Source organism: Poecilia reticulata, linkage group LG21, assembly GCF_000633615.1.
Source record: "Poecilia reticulata strain Guanapo linkage group LG21, Guppy_female_1.0+MT, whole genome shotgun sequence".
Classification (NCBI taxonomy): domain Eukaryota; kingdom Metazoa; phylum Chordata; class Actinopteri; order Cyprinodontiformes; family Poeciliidae; genus Poecilia; species Poecilia reticulata.
This window is the reverse complement of record NC_024351.1, coordinates 14329611-14350377: the sequence shown is the minus strand read 5'-3', so window position 1 is coordinate 14350377 and position 20767 is coordinate 14329611. Positions and strand designations below refer to the sequence as shown.

At 40.0% G+C, this 20767-nt stretch overlaps 2 protein-coding genes across 4 annotated transcripts in view; both read right to left on the bottom strand.

The window, feature by feature from the left end:
* Positions 1 to 350: 350 nt before the first annotated feature.
* LOC103457693 (usherin) lies at positions 351 to 4014 on the bottom strand. Its single transcript, XM_017302179.1, has 7 exons — positions 3989 to 4014; positions 3803 to 3884; positions 2897 to 3066; positions 2719 to 2823; positions 2262 to 2333; positions 1129 to 1323; positions 351 to 964 (listed from the first exon to the last, which is right to left on the bottom strand). Exons 3-7 carry the CDS (start codon positions 2951 to 2953, stop codon positions 875 to 877), a joined length of 519 nt encoding a protein of 172 aa, XP_017157668.1. The 5' UTR covers positions 2954 to 3066; positions 3803 to 3884; positions 3989 to 4014; the 3' UTR covers positions 351 to 874.
* A 2543-nt stretch (positions 4015 to 6557) lies between these two features.
* Positions 6558 to 20767, bottom strand: part of LOC103457691 (estrogen-related receptor gamma) — a 37641-nt gene continuing 23431 nt past the window's right edge. For 2 of the 3 annotated variants that reach the window (XM_008398021.2, XM_008398019.2), the window contains exons 5-8: positions 17920 to 18030; positions 15588 to 15767; positions 9316 to 9585; positions 6558 to 9218 (exon numbers count right to left, since the gene is read on the bottom strand). In XM_008398021.2, coding sequence (XP_008396243.1) covers positions 8974 to 9218; positions 9316 to 9585; positions 15588 to 15767; positions 17920 to 18030 — 806 coding nt within the window. In that variant the 3' untranslated portion in view covers positions 6558 to 8973. The remainder of the gene's footprint in view (positions 9219 to 9315; positions 9586 to 15587; positions 15768 to 17919; positions 18031 to 20767) is intronic. The other variant, XM_008398020.2, reaches the window with a different exon arrangement.

Sequence of the window (20767 nt, the reverse complement as noted above, 5' to 3'; positions counted from 1 at the left end):
GCAGCTTCGGCATTTTTTGTGTGTGTGTTTTTTTTTTTTTGTAATTTGGGTAATTTATTCTCAAAGTTGCTTGACACACTTTGTGTCAAGCATTTCCCCAAAGCACATTATTTAATACCAAGGCCAAATTATCTCACAAACTGTTCAAAATGGGAAAGCTAAAAAAATAACACGTGTTTTGTTTATCTGACAGATGTCTTTTTATTTGTAAGTTAGAAACGCCACAAGCAATTTCTAGAAATCATTGTTTCTAGAAATTACTACTAATTTCTAGAAATTTGTCTGGGACAAATAATTTAGTCCCAGACTAACTTATTTGTAAGACTAAAAATATTGCAATTTTTTTAGTCCCAGACTAACTTATTTGTAAGTTAGAAACGCCACAAGCAATTTCTAGAAATCATTGTTAGAGACAATCTGGCGCACCAATAAATGTGGAGGGAGCTGCATGTCTGAAACTCTTAAGTTCAGAAAGTAAATTGTTTAGAAAAAAAAAAGCTTTTCCAGCTTCTGATGAACATGATGGCACCTGGAAGCCGACTTCTTCACAACACTGAGGTTTACATGTCTTCCTCATTAGATCCTAAGATGTCCATAAAAATAAAAGGATGATTCAGGACCTGTTTCAGAAAACACCAGAGTAGAATATGGAGACTAAAGTATCTTCTATGGGATTCTGCTTGTCCTGCTGCTTCCTTCATGTCAATAAAATGGATTTTCTTCCACTTGTGTTTACATAAAGATATATTTCTTCTTCTTCTTCTTCCTCCACTGGACATTGTCACACGAAGCTTCTCTTCCATGAACCCCTGTGGTGACGCGCCTCATCATGACTGAGCTGTGGGGACCAAACGTTTATTTTTTTTTTGTCGGGTCACAGGTTGGTGTCTGTGAACATCGTGTGCTCTTTCCTCACGGTGCTGAAACCTTTGATGGTGTCCACAAATTCCTCGTCATCCATAAACTGCAAAGTAAAACAGGGCACGTTCGAACTTCTATTCATATTAAAATATTTTTTGCTTGTTTTTTTTTTCTCTTTTTTTAGCTTTTCACCTACATTTTTTATTTATTTTTTTTGCATATTTTTTACTTTACTTTTTTTTTTTTTTTTTGACATGTTCAGCATACATTTTTGGGGTCTCTCACCATCCCGCTGTCATGGGCTGAGATGTTGGGGTCCCAGACGTCGTCGTCGTCTCCTGTGAGAGACTTTCCGTCGATCACCTGGCTGATGCTGCGCCGCAGGGAGTTCACGCTGAGAACGCCCACTTCCTCTCCTGCATCGATCTCTCCGGCGGGCTCGCACTTAGCCTCCAGAATCTCCTGAATGAACACAAAACACACACAAAAAAGGAGAAGAAGAAGAAGAAAAAAGTGCTTTATCACACTGCAATTGCTCTTTTCAAGTTGATTTGATCCTACTTTTTTTTTTTTATTAATGATGACGTTTTTGCGCAGCAATGTAATTATATTGACATTCAAGGCTGAAGTGAAAGTTTCTCATGTAAAGGAGGAAAAATGATATATCCATCCATTTTCTTTCACCCTTGTCCCTTAGTGGGGTCGGGAGGGTTGCTGGTTCCCATCTCCAGCTAACGTTCCGGGCGAGAGGTGGGGTCACCCTGGACAGGTCGCCAGTCTGTCGCAGGGCAACACAGAGACACACAGGACACACAACCATGCACACACACACTCACACCTAGGGGCAATTTAGACTGACCAATTAACCTAACAGTCATGTTTTTGGACTGTGGGAGGAAACCGGAGTACCCGGAGAAAACCCACGCATGCACAGGGAGAACATGCAAACTCCATGCAGAAAGACCGGGGCCGGGAATTGAACCCAGAACCTTCTTGCTGCAAGGCAACAGCTCTACCAACTGTGCCACTGTGCAGCCCGAAAAATGACATATTGCAATTTTTTTTTTTTTTTTGGGAAACTAACATTGTTTTCACACTAAATGCCTTGTGTGTGACTTTTTTAAATACAATATTCACCCAGGAATAATGATAAATGAAGACAAATGTCACTGCCAGCCACTAAACGGTCTCAGATATACTAATAATAACACGCAAACACTCCTTGAAAATGCAGTTTATTGATATTATTTATCTTCTAATATAAAGCTGTGGAGCTAATAACACCTCCTGGACTTGAAAATGTGATAACCTTCACTTTGATTGTTTCAGGGTGAAGCAGTTGTAAAGACTGAAAGTTGAAAAACAAATCAAATAAAAAACAGTTTTCATCGGTTTTTTACCTCAATCTTCATGGAGAATCCCTTCAGGGTCACACTGCTGGAGAAGCCGGTAGTGTCTGGCACCGTGTCGAACTGAAACCGAGAGAGTAACACCGGCAGTTATTTCAAATAAAATAATTTTCAAAAAGTAGCATTAACACAGGGATGCATCCCGTTGCTCATGTAATACAGTATGGCAGCTCAAGAGGCTCAAAAGGTTCAGTGAGAATGCATTCAAAGAAAACAGGCCATGTTGCAAACCTTCATAAATCTAAAGCTATGTTTTAGATCTGGCGATGTGCTTTTTTGGCCCTTTGTCCTGACTTTCTGGGGCACCGTCTGAAATAGAGCAAGGCTTATTGTTTTAAAAACACAACACTGACTCGTCTGACACCTTCGTAAGCTGTGAGATGGCCCAGTTTCTACAATGCTTTCAGAGATCAGAGAGTAAAGACAAAAGGGTAGAAGTTTCTCTTACCAGGACAGAGTTGCTGGGCGGGTACACGGCCATGGGGCTCCTCTTCTGCATGGGCAGAGCGACCAGAGGAGGCCTCGCCCTGGTGAGGGGGGGTTTATTCAGGGCCTGCCGAAACATAAAGCAGCAACATGATGGTTCTGCATCTGCAGAGAGCAGAAAAGGAGCCCGGGCTCTTTACCCTGTGAAGCATGACTCCTAACGCCACGGCCAGCAGCAGCAGGGCGATGGCGGCCATCACCACGATGAACCAAAGCTCCTGGACGACATGATGCTCTCGCCGGCCTCCCTCTGCCCGGTCACCCCCGGCAACGCCGCCGCCTCCTCCAGGAGGAGTGGGGCTCGGTGAATCTGGAGGAAACAACGTTCTGATAAGCTTCTTTTTACTGAGCAGTTTTTTTTTTAAAGGTTTGTCGATTATGAGAGCACTAAACGTAGAGAGAATTTTGTGTATATAACTCAAAAATGTACAAATTGTAAATCGATGAGTGAATGTTAGACAAGTATTTAGCTGTCAGATGCTCAATGTAAACACATGGTAAAGTGGATTAAGAAGTCAAAACATTGGATATAAAAAAAATATAATAACACTTAAAAATGACAAAACCATTAAAAAAACCTGCATTTATTGTCACCATTGGAGAACTACTGCTTTTGCTGTGTATGTTAAGCAATTAACAAATTGCCAACATTTTTTTCTGGTGACATATCTTCTTAGGCAGTGTCTTTTTTAAAAAAAAATTATTTTTACAAGAAACCACCTAAAATATGTTTAAAAAAATTCCAAACTTGTCTGTCATGTGGATCACATTTAAAGTTGTACAATAATAAGCATAATTTTCTGAAGAAAAAAAAACCTTGCAGATCTGAAATCAACAGTGTGAATGAAAGACGATCACGTTGTGCAGCGACGGAGAGAGAACTTCGTAACTGGAGACACGTTTACCTGCACGGCCTCGTTCAGGCATCCCAAAAATGCCACGATGGTGCGCACTCGGTCACTTTTACCTTATTTATCAGGGAAACCTTTTGTCATTCAATAGAAGTGTTAGACGCAGAAGCTTTGTGTCGATGGCGTCGGACTCACCAGTGCGGAGGTCCGTGGTTCGGCCTGTGTTGGGGAAGCTGGTGGCCCCTCGCTGTGTGACATCAAGCGCAAGGCCACAGACCTACACAGGGTTTAGGATCTCACCTGTTAACCCCGCCTTGACCTTTTCCTTTCGACATTATGTAGTCAAAACGTGACAAAAATTTCGCTGCGGTCATTCCCTACCCAGCACCGATTAATTCCCAGACAGGGTCAAGAGTCAAAGAGCTTCGAACCGACTGCCTTCATGTTCCTGAGTGCCTCTAGAGCTCCCATCAGCCTCCGCTTTTCCTCGGCAGGTGCCATGGTAACAAGCCGGGTGTCGGCTTTCAGCTTTACCTGCAGAGACGTGAAGCTCTTCTTATACACTATTCATGCGTATGTCTATTCTTATGAAATTACATACTAGTGTGTTTAAATTAGTCACCAAGTTCGTGTGAATGACAATTGATGTTGCAGGTATTTCCAAAAAAAAGTCTGCATCATATGTACACCTAAATTACACTTTTTTTTTTTTTTTTTTGCAAAATTGCTGGGAAAAAAACTTGCATTAATGCAAATAGTAATGAGAAGGGTATACTTTTTTTTTTTTTTAAATGTCCAGTATTTAAATTAGTATTCTCAGTCAATATTAGCTCCTAATATGTTGGGAGAATAACATGAACCCACTGGTCAATATGGTGTCTCCTGTAGTACGCTGTCAAACCACATGATGGCAGCACGCAGCAGCTACTGGATGCATTCAGACTCAGCTGAATGCATGGAGTCACAGTCCAAAGGAAGCTGCAGGGGGGCCTGACAGTCTTCAGTCCTGAAAGCAGCTGCATGATGTCTTCATGCAGGTTAACACGCTCTGCAGCCGTAACCAGCTATAAAGACGGAGAACCCTCCGGGATAGTCATAATGTTTTGACGTAAACAGTCTTTGGTCTTAAATTTTATAATCTCTACAATTTCCTCCCAAACAATTTTCCCAAAAATGCTTCCTGCCAGCTGAATGTTTAACTTTCTTTTCTTAGTTTTTGGGGTGTTTTTTTTTTTTTTTTTACTATTCCTACTTGAGACCTTCTTTTTCAGACGGACGTTGGTGTTCTACAAATTATGTGTTTCTCTGGTCCAAGTGCAGATCTGGGAGATTCTTCACCTGTGCAACTCCTGAATTCTTCTTGATGCACAACTTTTTTTCCCCCCCAAAACACAAAACATGACTTGGTCCTTTGAACAGACTTTTAAAAAAATTCTGTTCCCCAACAGGAATGTAAAGTAAAAAAAAATAATAATAACATAAAAATCACACTTCCTATTTTGTTTTAATCCAATGCAACATATTTTAAACTTTATATTAAGACCAAATATCTGTTCAAGCAGCAATAAACTCTTGTCAAACATACAGTACAAGTGTATATATTGTATGTATAATAATTTTAAAGAACAGAGTTTTATAAGTCCTGAAGATAAATGAACGTGTTTAGATGGATACAAGGGCAGTGATGATGAATAAATTCTACACATTTTCGAAAATTGGGAAATGCTTAGAATCAAATTCCAGACTTTTCTAGACTAAGTAGTACGTTTGTAAAAAGAAGACTTGTAGAACAGCAAAACAAGGAAACCATAGATAATTAACTAGATTATTTTAGACTCCTTGAGCCTGTAGCCCAACCATCGCTGCTCTGTTTCAAATCCCCCCCAAATAAAGCCTCACCTCATTTGATTTATTTTCACAGAGCAGCTATTCTCCGCTTAATACCCTAATCAGCATTCATACCTTGCTGTGATGATTCGGGACAGTGCTTTTTTATTGAGGAAGTGATCTCACCCTTGAGTGCCAGAATCAGCCTTTTTTTTTTTTTTTTTTTACAGCCCATCTCCTCAGGAGGCCTCATCCATCAGCGGAGGTGTCTGGGTGACACGGCCGCCCCGACACATACTAACCCATTTACACACAGGAACATACGGGAATACATCACTCAAGATGGGTAACTCACTTACTGACAGCTGATGTGGTGAAAATTCTCCAGCTTGTCCCTGGAGAAGCTGGAGAATTCTCCCCTCCACGGCGCGTTCGACGGCGTTTTGAGGGAAAATAAATTCAGCTGGCAGAAACGGGGGGTGGGTGAGGGTTCAGTTGGATTTGGATCGGCTTGGGTCACTTCACCCATCTTCATTGTTTTAAGGCAGCAGTGTCTGGGCCCCGGTCAAGTCGTGCCGTTTTTAGATGCGTCTCTGCTCCAACACGGCTGATGCAAATGGTCCTTCTTCCTTCTCAGCATGTTATATTGTCCTGCAGAGGCCTGCTGGAGAAGCATTGTTTGATTCGACTGTGTTGGACCAGAGGATGCCAGATACTAACCCTTGAAGACTGCCTTCGGACACTGGTTTACGGTTTAGCCGACCTTCTCGTCTTTGCAGCTTTTAAACAATATTTCTGCTAAAATCAGAAGCTAAGAGATGTCTTCTTTTTTTTCCCCTCAGGATCTCTACATGACAAGGCAATGAGTGTGATGTTGAGCTCAATACAGACATCTCTCTCTCTCTCTCTCTCTGGGCCCACTTTTCGACTTCATTACATTACCGCTGTTAATTATAAATCTTCATCCAACTGGGCTCGGATGGCCTAAATGTGACATAATGGGCCGAACATGGAAATAAGAGTTCATTTTCAGGCTGAGGCAGAATAGACTGCGCCCACTTACCGGCTCTTAATGAATTCCCTTCGCTTTTATTGAGGAAGAAGACACTCAGATATTATGAGCTTTGCATTAAGGGGATCGTATTTATTGCCCAAGAATCCACCTGAGAATGAAACAGCATTGCTCAGCTCCTGCAGGGGAGAGAAGAATCCGCTCACATCTGTAAAACCCCCCACTGTTGGCATAAGACATGATGTACATACAGCAAATTTTACATGACAAACATTTAAAACCGACCACATTGGTGCCGTTTGACCCTAAATCTGAAAGGTCGCCCCCCCACTACCCTCTCACCCCTCTCCTCCAACCACACACTCCTCGTTCGAGATGTGTGGCGGGAGACAAATTTCAGAGACTCTTCACATAACAAACACACGCTAGCAGATTAACAGAGCGCCACCACCGGGTTCCCCAAACATTATGGCTAAAATGAAATCAGTGCACACGTTTGATCCTACACACAGACTTCTACTATGGAAAAGACATCAACTTCTTGCTTCCCTAATTACAGATCTACAGTTCTGGTCAGAAGTTTACAGAAACTTTTCTGGTGCATGACGGTAAGTTTGGTCCTTTAAAGATGCGTGTGAGCTGTTGCTTTTTTTTTTTTTTCCCCCCAGGGCATTTTTTTTTTTTTACTCGAAATGTGCACACACAAGTTTGTGTTAATTGTACATTTCTCTGATCCATAGAGGTTCAAAATTACGCTTACGTGCAAATTCATAACATGGCGTTAGTTTGTCGCCTTCCCCATCTCCCATTGGAATCACTGAGTTGTTGTAATACTCAGCTGTATCCAGATGAAAGAAACCAGGATCAAACTGGAAGACTGCAAAACATTAGCGTCGCTATCTAGTGAAGCCGATTTAACATCAACATGGACTGAATGGGTAAATGAAGAACCCCCTACCAAATCAACACCAAATACACAGTCAAAATTATTCTTCTTCTCCTGCCTGGACAATCATTTGAGATAAAGATCACACTATTTGGTCAGTGACAAAAGGTTAGTTTGGATGAGTCAAGGTAAGGCTTTTAACTCTGAACATCCGTAAAGCGTGGTGGCTGTGGTGTCCTGCCACGGAGATGTTTTGCAGTCATTTGCACTCGTACAGTAAACGGGACAATGTCAAAGGTGAACCAACTTCACCACAAACCAACAGCTAGATGGTTGACACTTGGACAAAGTTGGACGTCCCCACACATTCAAACTGGCTTTAGAAGCAATAAAGTGAGTTAATATGAAGCGTCTGTAATGTTCCTTTTCTCGCCCCTGTTGAAAATGTATGGACTATGCTTATGTTGTGCGATTTCCTAAGAAACATTTAGCAAAACCTTAGTTCTTAGAGGGTATGCATATAATTAGGCCTTTATGGATCAGATAAAGTCCTCCATAAATTCAAAATTCTTCCAGATTTTAAATAATTAAGAAATATTGAGCATCAACCCAGTTCAATAAAAACAGTTCATATGAATCATTAAAGGTCCAAAGTTAACATAGTGTGTAAACTTTTGAAGTGAACTATACATTATGGCAGCCGTTTTTTGTTTGCTTGTTTGTTTTACATGAAGTCATTTTACTGTTCTGCACAACACCATGATATTATGCACAGACTGCACTTCAATGGTAATATCATCATCAGTTATCAGTGCTGCAGCAGAGAAGCTAGTAGAAAATTATCTCACAATAATATTAGTTAAAAATCTTAAAAAATTATCCTCTAGCTGCAACAGCCCCATTTGTAAAATAAAAGAAACAGAACCACAAATAAATAAATATCGCTTTGCTGTAGTACTGTTGCATCGTGAAGATAAGTACTCTTTCCCTGAAAATGCCTGGTAAAATATTAATCCTAGTAATAATAATAATAATAATAATAATAATAATAATCCCCTCCTTCACATGTGCATGAATGGAGATAGATGCTTTTGCTATACAATAAAGCGAGGGAGCAGGGTTTTATGAACATTTCATAGGCCACATCAAAATATCATGGACATCTGCTGGTATAACTCAATAATAAAGAGTCTTTACTCTTTGGCAAGACTAACAGTATATAACTACCATTACAACAAAGAAAAAATAATTCTTATCATAAATGTTCTCTAAATCGCTAGGATGCAGATTATACAGGCTTCAAGATGAGCAAAAATAATCCAGAAGGATCTTCAAGTATCAAGTGTTTCCTAAAATGATTTTAAAGAAATAAGGTTTGGCATACAATTGTAAATATCTGAAGAAGGCGCGATTCTTCTGCTTTTAAGCCACCTGTCCCATAAGTCAACGGGTTAGCACACTTGAACCAATTTCGCCGTTTTTATAGGAAACAGAAGGGCTATGTCTCCAAAAAAAAAGGGAAAGAAAAGAACGTTAATTAGGATGCGAGCTAAAATGGACGAATACACAAGAGTCGCAAACCCACTATTTACCGATACGCCTCGCTTCTTCTCACGAAGCAGCGGACAGATCTGTTCCTGTTCAAGCTTTGGCCTCGAGGAGCTCGAGGAAGAGTTTGTGCATCGGCACGCGGCCGTCCTGTTTGATGCTGCAGAAATGCTGGACGGCGCGAGCGGCCGTCTGACGGAGGAGAGGGAGGGTCATGATCAGCTTCCCGGCACGCCGACAGTCCTCGGGGTGGTGCGTGGCCTCGTGGTCCTGCAGGGCCCCGTGAAGGACGTCTTGAAGTCTCTGAACTGCCTCAGAGTCCTCGATTTGCATGGAGTCTAAAAATAAAAAGGGATCAGGTTAAAGCTGTGAAAGATTTTCTTTTTTTTTTTTAAATGAAAGGCGTGGATTCAAGAGTCAAATCAAAAGTAGTACCTGAATTTGCGAGAGCGATGGCCTTGAGGAGCACAAACTCCTCCTTTTCCAGACCCATGCTTTTGTACTTCTTTACCAGCTGCAGGATTGCATTGTTCAGATCAAACAGCCCAGCCAGTTTGGACTGCTCCTCGTCCATAACGTAGTCCTCGGCATAAACCAGTTTGTCCTCCATGACCAGCGAGCGAAACGCCACCCGAAGGATCAGGATCTCCATCCAGCCGCTCTGCAGGAGGCTCATCTGGTCGGCTAAGGAGAGGGTGGGGAAGCCTGGAAAAACAAACAAATGAAAGAGCACAAAGGTTTGACAGAAAGCTCAGGTGTTTTTTTTTTTTGTGTGTGAAATATTCATTACTATTAATGCAAAATATAACTGAAGCAATCTAATTTTACTTCTGAAATAGCCACACGGTAAAGGGCATAACGAAGGACAGAAGGAATTTGTGGCACATTTGATGAGTCCCTGCAGAACATGTCAACTTTGATTGACAATTACATCCAGCTGGAGGTTATTAAACCCACTTACTGCCTTGCATATACCTCTATACACACACACACACACACACTCACACAGACACAGGTTTACTGTAATTAAACAGAAGATTTTACAGAAGAAGGGAGGGGAGGGCAGGCTGTTTGTATTTTTGACACCATCCTTGATTGTTATCAGAATCCACGGCTCTTTAAAATCCCTGTGGCGGCGCCAGCGGCCCGTTTCCCCACCCTGCCCCTCCGAGATGGATTGGAAATGCTGTCAGTGCACAATTTCATACGTCGATAGGGATCAGTATTCTGTAGCAGAGTCATCGATCAGGAGACCTGTGTGAATCTGTGCTAGATGAAATCTCAAGCAAGTTATTGATAAATCGAATGATAAAAGTTAAACTGTTGAAAAGGCCACGTTTCAGACGAATGAGGCAAACAAAGAAGTTGTTCATGATAAATTTAAACGAGGCATGATATGTCAAAAAGCGGGTCAGAAACAGCTAAATTAAACACTTTTTGGTTCAATTTGGCCTATAAATGTGAAAAGATCCAAAACAACCCACCATTTCTGTTTTTTTTGAGTTTCAAATTTCATTTTCAAATTTCAGTTCCCAGTACCAGCTCATTTAAAGTAACTCTTAAGTTCTCCAGGAAATATTCTTGAAGACACCAAACAAATGAGTTTGTTTGCTCCAAACTCTGCATAGGAAACATTTACCCTCCAGACAGGAACGTGTCAAATATACCCTCCACATTTGCTTGACATATAAAGAGAAGCACAGCTAGTTTATATCACCACATGTTAACACAGTTGTCACCCAGCAGTCGCCTTAATCGCACACATATTCCACAGCCAGTGCTGCGTCGCAGACTCAAAATGGCCAAAACCAAGGAGGGCAGTTGGTCTTTAGCCAGCTCGTCTTCCAGTTTGCCCCTCAGACTTCACACCACATCACTGTCAATCTGCCTGATAGGAGGCGACACGGAGGAGTGGGTGCAGCCAGGGCAGTAGCCCGCCCATCACACTCACCTCCCCCTGGGCAAAGAACTCACATGGCCTGGGACACTTCGCCCAGGACCCCGGGCCCAGCAGCAATGGGGGCCGCTGTGTGTCCTGCCACTCATCCAGAGCTGATGTGACACGGCCATTACGCTGCTAGGTAGGGCCGGCCGCACTATTATTCAAGCAGCCTTTTCCCTGCGTTTGAGTCTCTTGTTGCCACAGATTTTCTTTGTTTAATCGCACTTTATTTATTTATTTATTTATTTATTTATTTATTTATTTATTTATTTATTTATTTTTCATTTTGTTCATCCACATTTAAGACTAACTGGCTTGAGACTGTTGTGTACTTTTGCAATCAGAAAAGTAAAGTAATCACAATATTTATCAAAAAAGAGGGGAAAAATATATATAAATTGTGATAACTATACAATGAACTGTAATTAACCAAGTTTGGAAGATGTCACCCTGTTTGCTCATCCAAAAAAGTAGTTAGATGTTTCCTCACACATAAACTCTATTTTTATTAGTGTTTGGAATTTAAGTTTCATCAATGTCTATGTACTGATAATTTCTTTATTGTATGCTTCCCTATTTTAGTCTTAGTTTGTCCCCTGTTTCAGTTTAGTTAATCTCATTCTTTGTGTTTGCATTTATTTCTTTGGAGTGGTTTTTCTTACAGTTTACCGCTTAGGTTCATGTTTCCTTTCCCCATTTTCATTCTCATTGCTTTGCTTTATTTTTCACCTCTGCCTCAGTCTCCCCTACCTGCTTTTTTTTTCTCAAGCTGCGTCCACTCCCCTGTCATTAGCTCCTCTGGTTCCTTTGTAATTTCTCCTCAGTAAATTCAAGCTCTCAGGTTATATTGCTCTCCACTTGCTCCTTCTGTTTAACTCCGGTTCCCATGCACTGTCTATACCGTTTGGAAGGTTTTATTTCTTGTCTTTACTAAAATTATGAACTCTATTACAATTTCTTCTTCCTGTTTGAATTTTGGCCTCTGCTGCTAAAATAGGATCAACTGCTGAATAGAACAACTATAACATTAAACTGTTGAGTCTGAATCTCATGGACTTGAGTTAATAGTGATACCCTTTATGAAGCCTGTTTCTTTGTAAAAGCAACATGGCCAAAATGGAGGCAGGTCTCTTTAATCCTGCGCAACCACAAGATGCTGGTCCATCTGAAGACTAAAGTATATAGGTATGTTTTGCAACCAAAAGATGAGAAGTCGTGAGGACTCCAACTGTTCTGGTATGACCATGCAATGAATGTCAGTAGTCCTGCAAGTTTTGGATCTCTGCCTAAATGGACGCTGCCCACATGGACGCAAGAAGGAGCGGCTGGGCGAACACGTGAGTTTCCAACATAACCCCCAATTACACACTCAATCGAGAGAAGTCACCTCCCAAAACAACAAACTCTGCGACTGAAGGACACAAAGAAAATCAGGACACAAAGATTAAAGGAAAGAATCGGAAATATCCCTCCTTAAATTTGGTAATTCTCAAATACACATTCTTATTTCGCGTAGAATTATATTTAGACCTAACGTGTCATTCTGCTCAGAAATACAGATAAACGAAATTCCTATTATGTGGTTAATCAGTCTGGCTAACTGCTTGCAGTCAGGTAAGAGCAGAAGGTGACGTTCCTTCAGTTTTCACAACGTGTTTTTCCAGGAAAGAAAAATATTACAAGATTTTTGTAAGCAAAGGAAAATCTGTTGTGGCGTTGTCATAGCCAGTGAATCAGAAAACTATAATTCTAAACCCTCAACCAGTCCATGCCTGTGGTAGGACTGGTTCAGGCTAACTACTCTGTCCTTTCTCCAGTTTCATTGTAAAAAAAAAAAAAAAAAAAAAAGAACAGACTTCTCCAGCATCAGCTGGTCAAACTGGTTTGGGTTTACTCATCCAAATCTGGGAAAAATAATGATCAGGAACGTTTCCTAGAACGTAAACAGTTGCCCGCTGAATTTTTCCGACAGAGTATTTCTGCATAATTTTAGAAGTACTTGAAGGTTTCACAGAGAAACGGGTTAATCGGTGACGATGTCGTCACTTTTTCCATCTCGGGGTAAAGGCTCCGTCATGTTCTGTGAATACAATCAACCCCAGGAGCAAAATACTGGTTTCCATTTAACTTTACTGTTTTTGCCTTGAAGTATTTCTAGTTTTTTTTTGTTTTTTTTTCGTTTTTTCCCTAAACATGCCTGATGGGTTTTGATGGATTAGTGTATTTTTGGTGTCATTTCAGAACGGAAAATGTCTTCCTGTCCCTCCCTTCTCCTGTCCTTTACCCCTCTGGTGGGTATCTGCTGCGGCTACAGCCGCCGCTCACCGCTGCTCCGCTCCCTCAGCAAAGGGCTACAAATATAAACCCGTCAATCGGACTCCATTTGTCTGGGGGCGGGGTTGGGGGAGCAGACGACAACACGCTGGGGGGGATCTATAAAAGGAGGAGGTGAATTTCTTCCAAAACAAGAGTATGGAAACGCTGATGAGGAACAAACAGCCAAATGCCTCTTCTCAAACTTTGAGGAAAAAAAAAGATGCAGGGGAAAATATCGTAGAAAGATACGAGCACTCACACGCACCTGTTTTGTTTGTTTTGTAAGCATTTCAGAGACAAGACATCAACAAAGAGCCCAGGTGTTTCCCTGGTGATGTTTTGGGTGTGAATAGCACTGCTGATAAAGCGGAGAAAAAGGGTATGATAAGAACTGATTAACCAAGAAAAGCTGTAAAATAGAATCCCGTATTTAAGTTTCTTATAGGACTTGTGCAAACACTTCTCTGAAGCTTTCCAGTATTCCACCAACAGAATTATACAAAGCATGACCATATGTCGCTAATTGTGAAAGTAGTTTTGGTGACTATTTATTTATTTATTTTATTTGCTTAAATGGTTAAACGGGATCCAGGATCTCCACCAAAGTTTTAAATGAAGTGCACCTGTATGGCTTTTTGACCTAGCTGTTGGCCTTTAAAGTATATTTGAGCGAGAAAATTATGTTCTAATTTGTGTTTTTAAGTAAAAGCCTTATACAGTGTAGGATTTCAATTTTTAATGTCTAGATAAAAGTTTGAGTTTTGGACTGGAGGTGAAATTAAACTCATTTAACAAAAAGCATTGTCTGTGAGTCTGATCTTTTTTTTTTTTCAAAAACACAAATTAAGCAAGTTATTTTTTTTGTTAAAGAAAAAAGCCAGCACCATAATTAATAAATGAGATAACTTTGACAGTTTTTTTTTTTTTTATCCCTGTGGCCCTAAATGAGATGACAGTAATGCATTGCAGCTTTTATGTGTAATATTTTACTGTTCTGAGGAAGTCCTGGTACTAACAGTCTAGTGTGAAATAAAGGAGAACTATTTATTTAATTTATAAGAACCATTTGAAGTGGCTAATATAAGTGGTGCAGGTAAATGCAGATGTACTGCCTGAGGGAAATTACTGTGTAAGAGCTGCAATTTAAAATGGCTTGAGAGGGTAATGGTGGAAATCCTGGTATTATTAGTCATGTTAAAAACTAGATGGGGAAAGCCGTTGCTCCTTTCACTGCACCTACAAAGTACTAAATACCAAATCCCAAACCCTTTGACATGAGAATCACCCTGAAAAGCACTAAAAGTAATAAAACTTTATCTCTTACTTAAAGGATACAATTACAGTGCAGGCATCTCTTCACAGATACTACATTTATGTTCGGATGACTACAAAACCTTTACTTTTAAACAGTTTAGCTGCTTCTGGAAAGCAGAAACGGTCACTGTCTGAGCTTCGTCAAAGTCAGTGAGGTGTATTATGATAATTCATCAACACTAAGTCGTTGCTATAAGATGTCTAACAGTAGTTTCTGCAACTAAAGCAAGAGTAAACTGAAAATGTTCAATGTTTTTTAAAAAAATTGTAAATTTAATGGAACTGAAAAGCTTTTTGGGAGTTAGGTCAGGCATTAATATACATAACTCAAAACGTGTTTGCTAGTTTATAGAATTAAGTTTACTTTGCAGTACCATAATTTTCTGTTATGCACCATCTCTGAACAGCAACTTAATTTTGATGTGGAAAAAAAAAACAACAACTTCTCAATATAAAAAAATAAAAACATTTTCATCATCTTGAACAAATGAAAGTTTTGGATGTCTCATAACTACAAAAAACATTCAATAAAACTTTCCAAACAGAAAATGATGAAACGCTTGACTTTTTTTCTCCATTTCTGAGTTTGGCAAAATGCTTGCGCTCCCCAGCTGAACATGATGCTCAGTCTAGAGCAGAGATCCATCAGGCATTTTATTCTAACTACTCAGCGAGAACACACACACTTCTTCAGCTGAAGGGGATGAAAAGGAAAAAAAAAAAAAAAAACCTCGGCACGTCTCATCTGCTATTTCTGTGACAGAAGACAAGCTCAGTGTGTTCCAAGAGCCAGGAGGATTTCTGTAATTCAGACCTGACAGGGAGGCGGCCACGGCCCAGGAAACAAATTAAAACTTCCATGTGGCCATTGGTCATCTGGTTGGTGTGGGAACACTTTGGTCAGGAAGGGCATGGCACGCAATTTACAGCATGCTGGCATGCACAGACACACACATAGAGGATGACTGACAGCCAACCTCCCCCTCCCCTCCTCCTCCCGCTCTTTTGGGCCGTCTTGGCAGCCACAAGTCAGAACAATCCCTTCTCTGATCTGATTAAGGACTTAGTCAACCTAATGTGTGTGTCGGCTTGTGTGAGAGAACTATGAGTGAGAGAAAGAGAGGGAGATTCATACCAGGGATGTGTTTGGCCCAGCCGATGTTGACCACCAGCTCTCTGTCTGCCAGGTCGCACAGCGTGGTCAGAGCCTTGATGTCGCTCTCGGGTACCGTGGGGTCCGGCATGGCGAAGATGCTCTCCGGCTCGGCTACTAGCAGCAGGGATACCACCTTGTTTTCCACTGCACCTACAAAAACTGCAAAAGTTTATTATTGCCACAAGGTTTTCTTTTTTTTTTTTCAGTGAGATAAATAAAACAGAGAGAGGAAGACATTACTGGAACCAGTCAGAGAACCAGAAAGAAATATGAAACACACACGGGAAAACCATTTCTGTCAAAGTATAATGGTGAAAAGTGACCCACACCATCAGAAGGTTTCTTGACACTAGCTGCGTTTCCAGTAGAAATCTTTGAGCAAATCTTTGCCAGCGAATGTCGAAAATTGCAACGGTGGTGTTTCCATTATGTAAGTAATTAAGTTAAAATCGCAAGTGAATAAGCTTGTTCAAGCGGTGAGTCATTAGAAATCATGGCAGTGACAGATCTAAACAGTTATATGAGACATAGTCATAATTCAGCCACGGCTAAGCCATCAGAGGAAACATCTTACTCAGGCATTGCAGAGACGAGTCACTTATACTTGGAAGCGACTATGCATGTAGCATTTTGGGAAATTGTAGTCAGCAAATTTACACAAGAGATATGAATTCAACACGTTGGAATGACACACAACCTTTTATGAACTGCGTGATGCTGTGAGAGATCTGGTGGAGCCAGCTGCACATTGTCTGAAAAACAAACCATCATCTTCCTACAACTTCCCACTGATTTCTTTATTGTTTATGCCAGTAGTAACATTTGGCTGTTTATCATGTCACTCATGTGACAAGCAAAAAGTGTTTCCATTACAGTTTTGCAAAATACATCTATTTTGATATGGCAAAAAAAAACACACCTCATCCTAGCTCAAACACTTTTTTATCAAAAAATTTGAGGTTTTACTTATTCAAAACTGCCATGTTTCCAATAAGCAAATTTACTTTTTTTTATTTCAATTTGCACAAATCTATGGGTAATGGAAACACAGCTAGTATTAGCCTTCGAAACTTTTGCTAAGGAGCTGTCAATCGAGCCTCATTCAGCTAAGCTAAAGTGCCAGCGCCATATTTGAAAGAAAGAAAAAAAACATTTAAAACTTCAACAACTTGACTGGGTCTGGACAGTCACCTTCCAGAATGACAGTGATCATAAACATACAGCCAAAGCTATACAAAATTCTGTTAAAACAAGGCACATTCAAGGGTAAGACCGATTCAATCATTTCACCTGCTGCCACCAAACTGGTGCCAAAACAAAGAATAGCCTCAAGCTGGCGACACACAGGACATGTCAGAGTTGTTGTCACCTGCATAAAGGGGACAAAATGCAGCACAGGATGGCGGTTTCCACATTGTGATGAGTGTGTGTGTGTGTGTGTGTGTGTGTGTGTGTGTGTGTGTGTGTGTGTGTGTGTGTGTGTGTGTGTGTGTGTGTGTGTGTGTGTGTGTGTGTGTGTGTGTGTGTGTGTGTGTGTGTGTGTGTGTGTGTGTGTGTTGTACAGGAATCCCTGAAACTTCCCATTTTTCTGGGCACCAACAAAGTTCAGGCTTCTAATAACCAGAAGACATCCAGGACTAAAGAACTGGATGGGAGTTTAGCAGCAGGAAATGGAGCTTGAGAAAACAACGGTAGTGCAGATAGATGGTCTGATTGAGCTCCAACTCTACCTTGACTAAACTGTACATGTAAATGTAATGACTGATGCAAAATCGTTGGGCCTGCTGATCAGTCACTTGAAAGTACATTTTCTGCTATGTTGATAGTCCTTCCTGTAGCAACTGGCTGCTCCAGTCATCGACTTTCATTCATTTTCACCAGTTCTTATGATTGTCAGACGAAAGACGAACAATTATTGATGAAATCACCCTCAATTCACTTTTTTTTTCCTTAGCTGAAAAAAGTTGAATTTTATAATGACTTCATTTGGCAAATCAAGTAAAAGACAGAAGCTTATGTATCTAGTGTGATATTAGTTCATTTTCTTATATAAACTATCTCTCCAGGAGGAAGAAAGGGAAACAATTTCAATGCAAAGTGCCTCTGCCTTTGTCTTAAACGTAAAACACAAAGCTGTTCTCACGTAAAAATCTAAATTTGTTAAGTGAGTAATGATGGCTTCCCAGAGTTCAAAGGAAACATGGCTTGGCTGTTGCTAAGTTGTAAGCACAAACAAAACTTGGAGCTCATCTAACCTTAATTAAGGTCTATTAAACCAGAGGAACAACTTTCTCATTCTTTTTATACTTACATGTTTTTTTCTGTGGCAAGCTGTTCTGTGGGTGCAGATAGGGGCTGTTCTCAGCATCTATTCTCCTCTTGTACTTCTGCCTACCTCCTCGAACCCGGTCCAGGCGCACGCCTACGTATGTAAACATAATCACAGGATGTTAATGACGATGTTTGCTTAACCACACCACAAATACATACATACACAAACACTCGGGGCCCTCATATGATAACGTTACATGTACAGTAAATAATACAATCCATACAGGTGCATCCCCAATACATTGGAATATCATTGAAAGGAAATGTTTGAAAATACACAGAGCAATATATTTCAAGTGTTTATTTCTGCTAATAAGGATGGCAGTTCACAAAAACCAAACACTCCCATTTTCAGATATTTGTAATGTTTTGTAAGCTCAACGAGAAACATTTTTAACATAGAAATGTTGCGTTCTTGATAAGTACATCCATTATATTTTGTCTTCTTTTGCGTGAACTGTGTTTATTCAGTTCATACGCATTTGTATGCATTTGGTGGTTTCTCGTCTTCCTCTTTTGCTGGTAAATCAGTCACAGTCATGCCGTGGTCATTAAAGTACTTTGGGCTGGTCCAATGTTATGCTAAAAAAAAATCCATGATTATCTCCATAAAGATTGTCACAACTTGGAAACTGAACATGAACAGATGACCGAGACCAGCAGAGGGGACGGCTCATCAAATCCTCACCGACTGTGTAAATTTCATGCTGGACTTCAAGCAAATGAAAAGTAATGCATATCTTTGCACCACTACACAAACTCTTTATTCTCACAAGACAAGTTAATTACACAGGTTTGTGTGTAGTGACTCTTGAATTGACTAATTTACTCCAGGTTGTGGTGATGTCTACAACCTTTTTCTACATTTTTTTTCCTTCCACTAAACTTTCAACTCATGTCCTTTTCTTATGGCTATAATTATCAAGATATACAGAAATAAACACTTGAAATATATCGCTTGAACACTGATTATAGTAAAATTTATTTCAATTCATCTAAGTTATTTTTTGTCAAAAGTTTTAAATAAATTAATTGTAAATTAATTCCAGAAAATTTCTCAAAATTAAAAAATTGAGCAACTTATATAAAGTAAGATCATCCAAATTCAAGGCTCACTGTGATTTCAAACGTCTTCAACATTGCTTTCTCTGTCACATTTGGAGCCAGAGCAGCGTTTGACATTGATGCGACATTTAAACGAGTCGGTCAACGGACGAACGGCTCCCATGTTAAACCCAGTAAACCATCGGGATGTTGTCCAGTCAACAGCCCACATGCGCTGCGGATCTCAAGGAGACCGGACAGGATGGGCCAAATGCTGGAGCGGCAGCATGCATCCTGTAAGATGACACCCGAAAACCTCGGAGGGGCCGGTGACAAATGCTCATCTTAACAAGCACTGCGACAACGTGATGACGGAGATTTAGGAGTGCGTGTGTGTGTGTGTGTGTGTGTGTGTGTGTGTGTGTGTGTCAGCCAGGGGAGAGGCAGGTCATGTTCACAGCGGAGAAACAGACACACTGTGAGTCTCACCAACTGTGGAGAAAATGCTTTATGCAAGGGGTGTGAATGTGACTCAGGAAGCCTTCAGTAGTGGTGTTGGGTTTCTGGGTCTGCAGAGTGTAAATAGCCATAGTGTCCCTGAATAGATCTATAATGGCATCTGTAAGAGACACATTGAGGCTATTATTTCCCCTCTTGACACCTCCCAGCAGTATTCCATCCCTTTAACTTATTATTCTGACTTGTACAGATATTTTCATAGAGCACACAACAAAAATTGAGGAGCAAAAAAAAAAAAAAGTGTCTTCTTAATCAGGCGTGTAAAGATTTGTGGGGTTTTATCAGTTCTGTGCTATTGACTTGTAAAGCTATTTTGTTTTATTTTATACGTCTGCCATTACTACAACTATAAATTTGATATAATGCTTTATCAGTTAATGTTCCATGAAAAGATATTAAATGCAAAAGAGGATTGTGGATAACAGTGCTGGTATGAATTATGTGCCTTACAACCCTTATGACAAGTACACTTAAAAATAATATATGTTATCCTGAGAAATAAAATGTGTAATCATTGTTATCTTTGAAGATGCCATTATGAATTAAATCTAAATTAAAACATGTTTCCCAGCAAAAAAAAAAATCTACATATTCAGATTTCCTGACTCATTAAGTTCAATGCAGCTGCCTGACTAGAATGCCATGTTCTCTCGTCTTTGCCATTTTGAAGTACACATAAGATAAGCATGCCTATTTGTCAATGAGAAACAGGTCGCGAATAAATAAAATTCATTAGAAAAAATAAAGTGTATATAAAAAATGCTTCAGTTACATTTATTTGATAGAAATTGTTGGGTATGACAACATTTGGGAACAAAGGGTTTTTTTTGTTTTTAACTGGGATTTTCACTGAACAAATGTCATAAAAGTAAAAGTTGGTCATTTTTGTTGCTGCAATAAAAGCTTAATTTATTTTTCAGGCTTTGAAGACATCTTTACTTGAGGTGAGGTGACCATAAAACAGGAGGATGCTGTTTAGTAAATATGACTGCTGCCACAGAAACTAAACTAACGTATTGTTGGTTTGCAAGGCCTGATTCTTCAAACTTCAAACCTTTGGTCACTTTTTAAAACATACATAATATTTTAATATTTTTGAACAGAAACTTTTTCTTCAGTTGCCTTTCTCATCTTTAAGAGTTTTATTTAAGTGTCCTACTTGCTTTGCAATAGCTTCTCGTTTCCTAAACTGCCACATTTATAATCCACTTAAATAGGGCTAGGTTTCACCAATTAATAATATCTACCTGCAGGAGGTCTCTGAG

Excerpts from the sequence above, each read along its gene's own strand:
- LOC103457693 (XM_017302179.1), bottom strand. The coding sequence starts at position 2,953 with ATGGCCGCCATCGCCCTGCTGCTGCTGGCCGTGGCGTTAGGAGTCATG. Across the intron at positions 2,824-2,896 it reads TAGGAGTCATGCTTCACAGG|GCCCTGAATAAACCCCCCCT; the intron begins GTAAAGAGCCCG and ends ATGTTTCGGCAG. Across the intron at positions 965-1,128 it reads TGGTGAGAGACCCCAAAAAT|TTTATGGATGACGAGGAATT; the intron begins GTATGCTGAACA and ends TTTACTTTGCAG.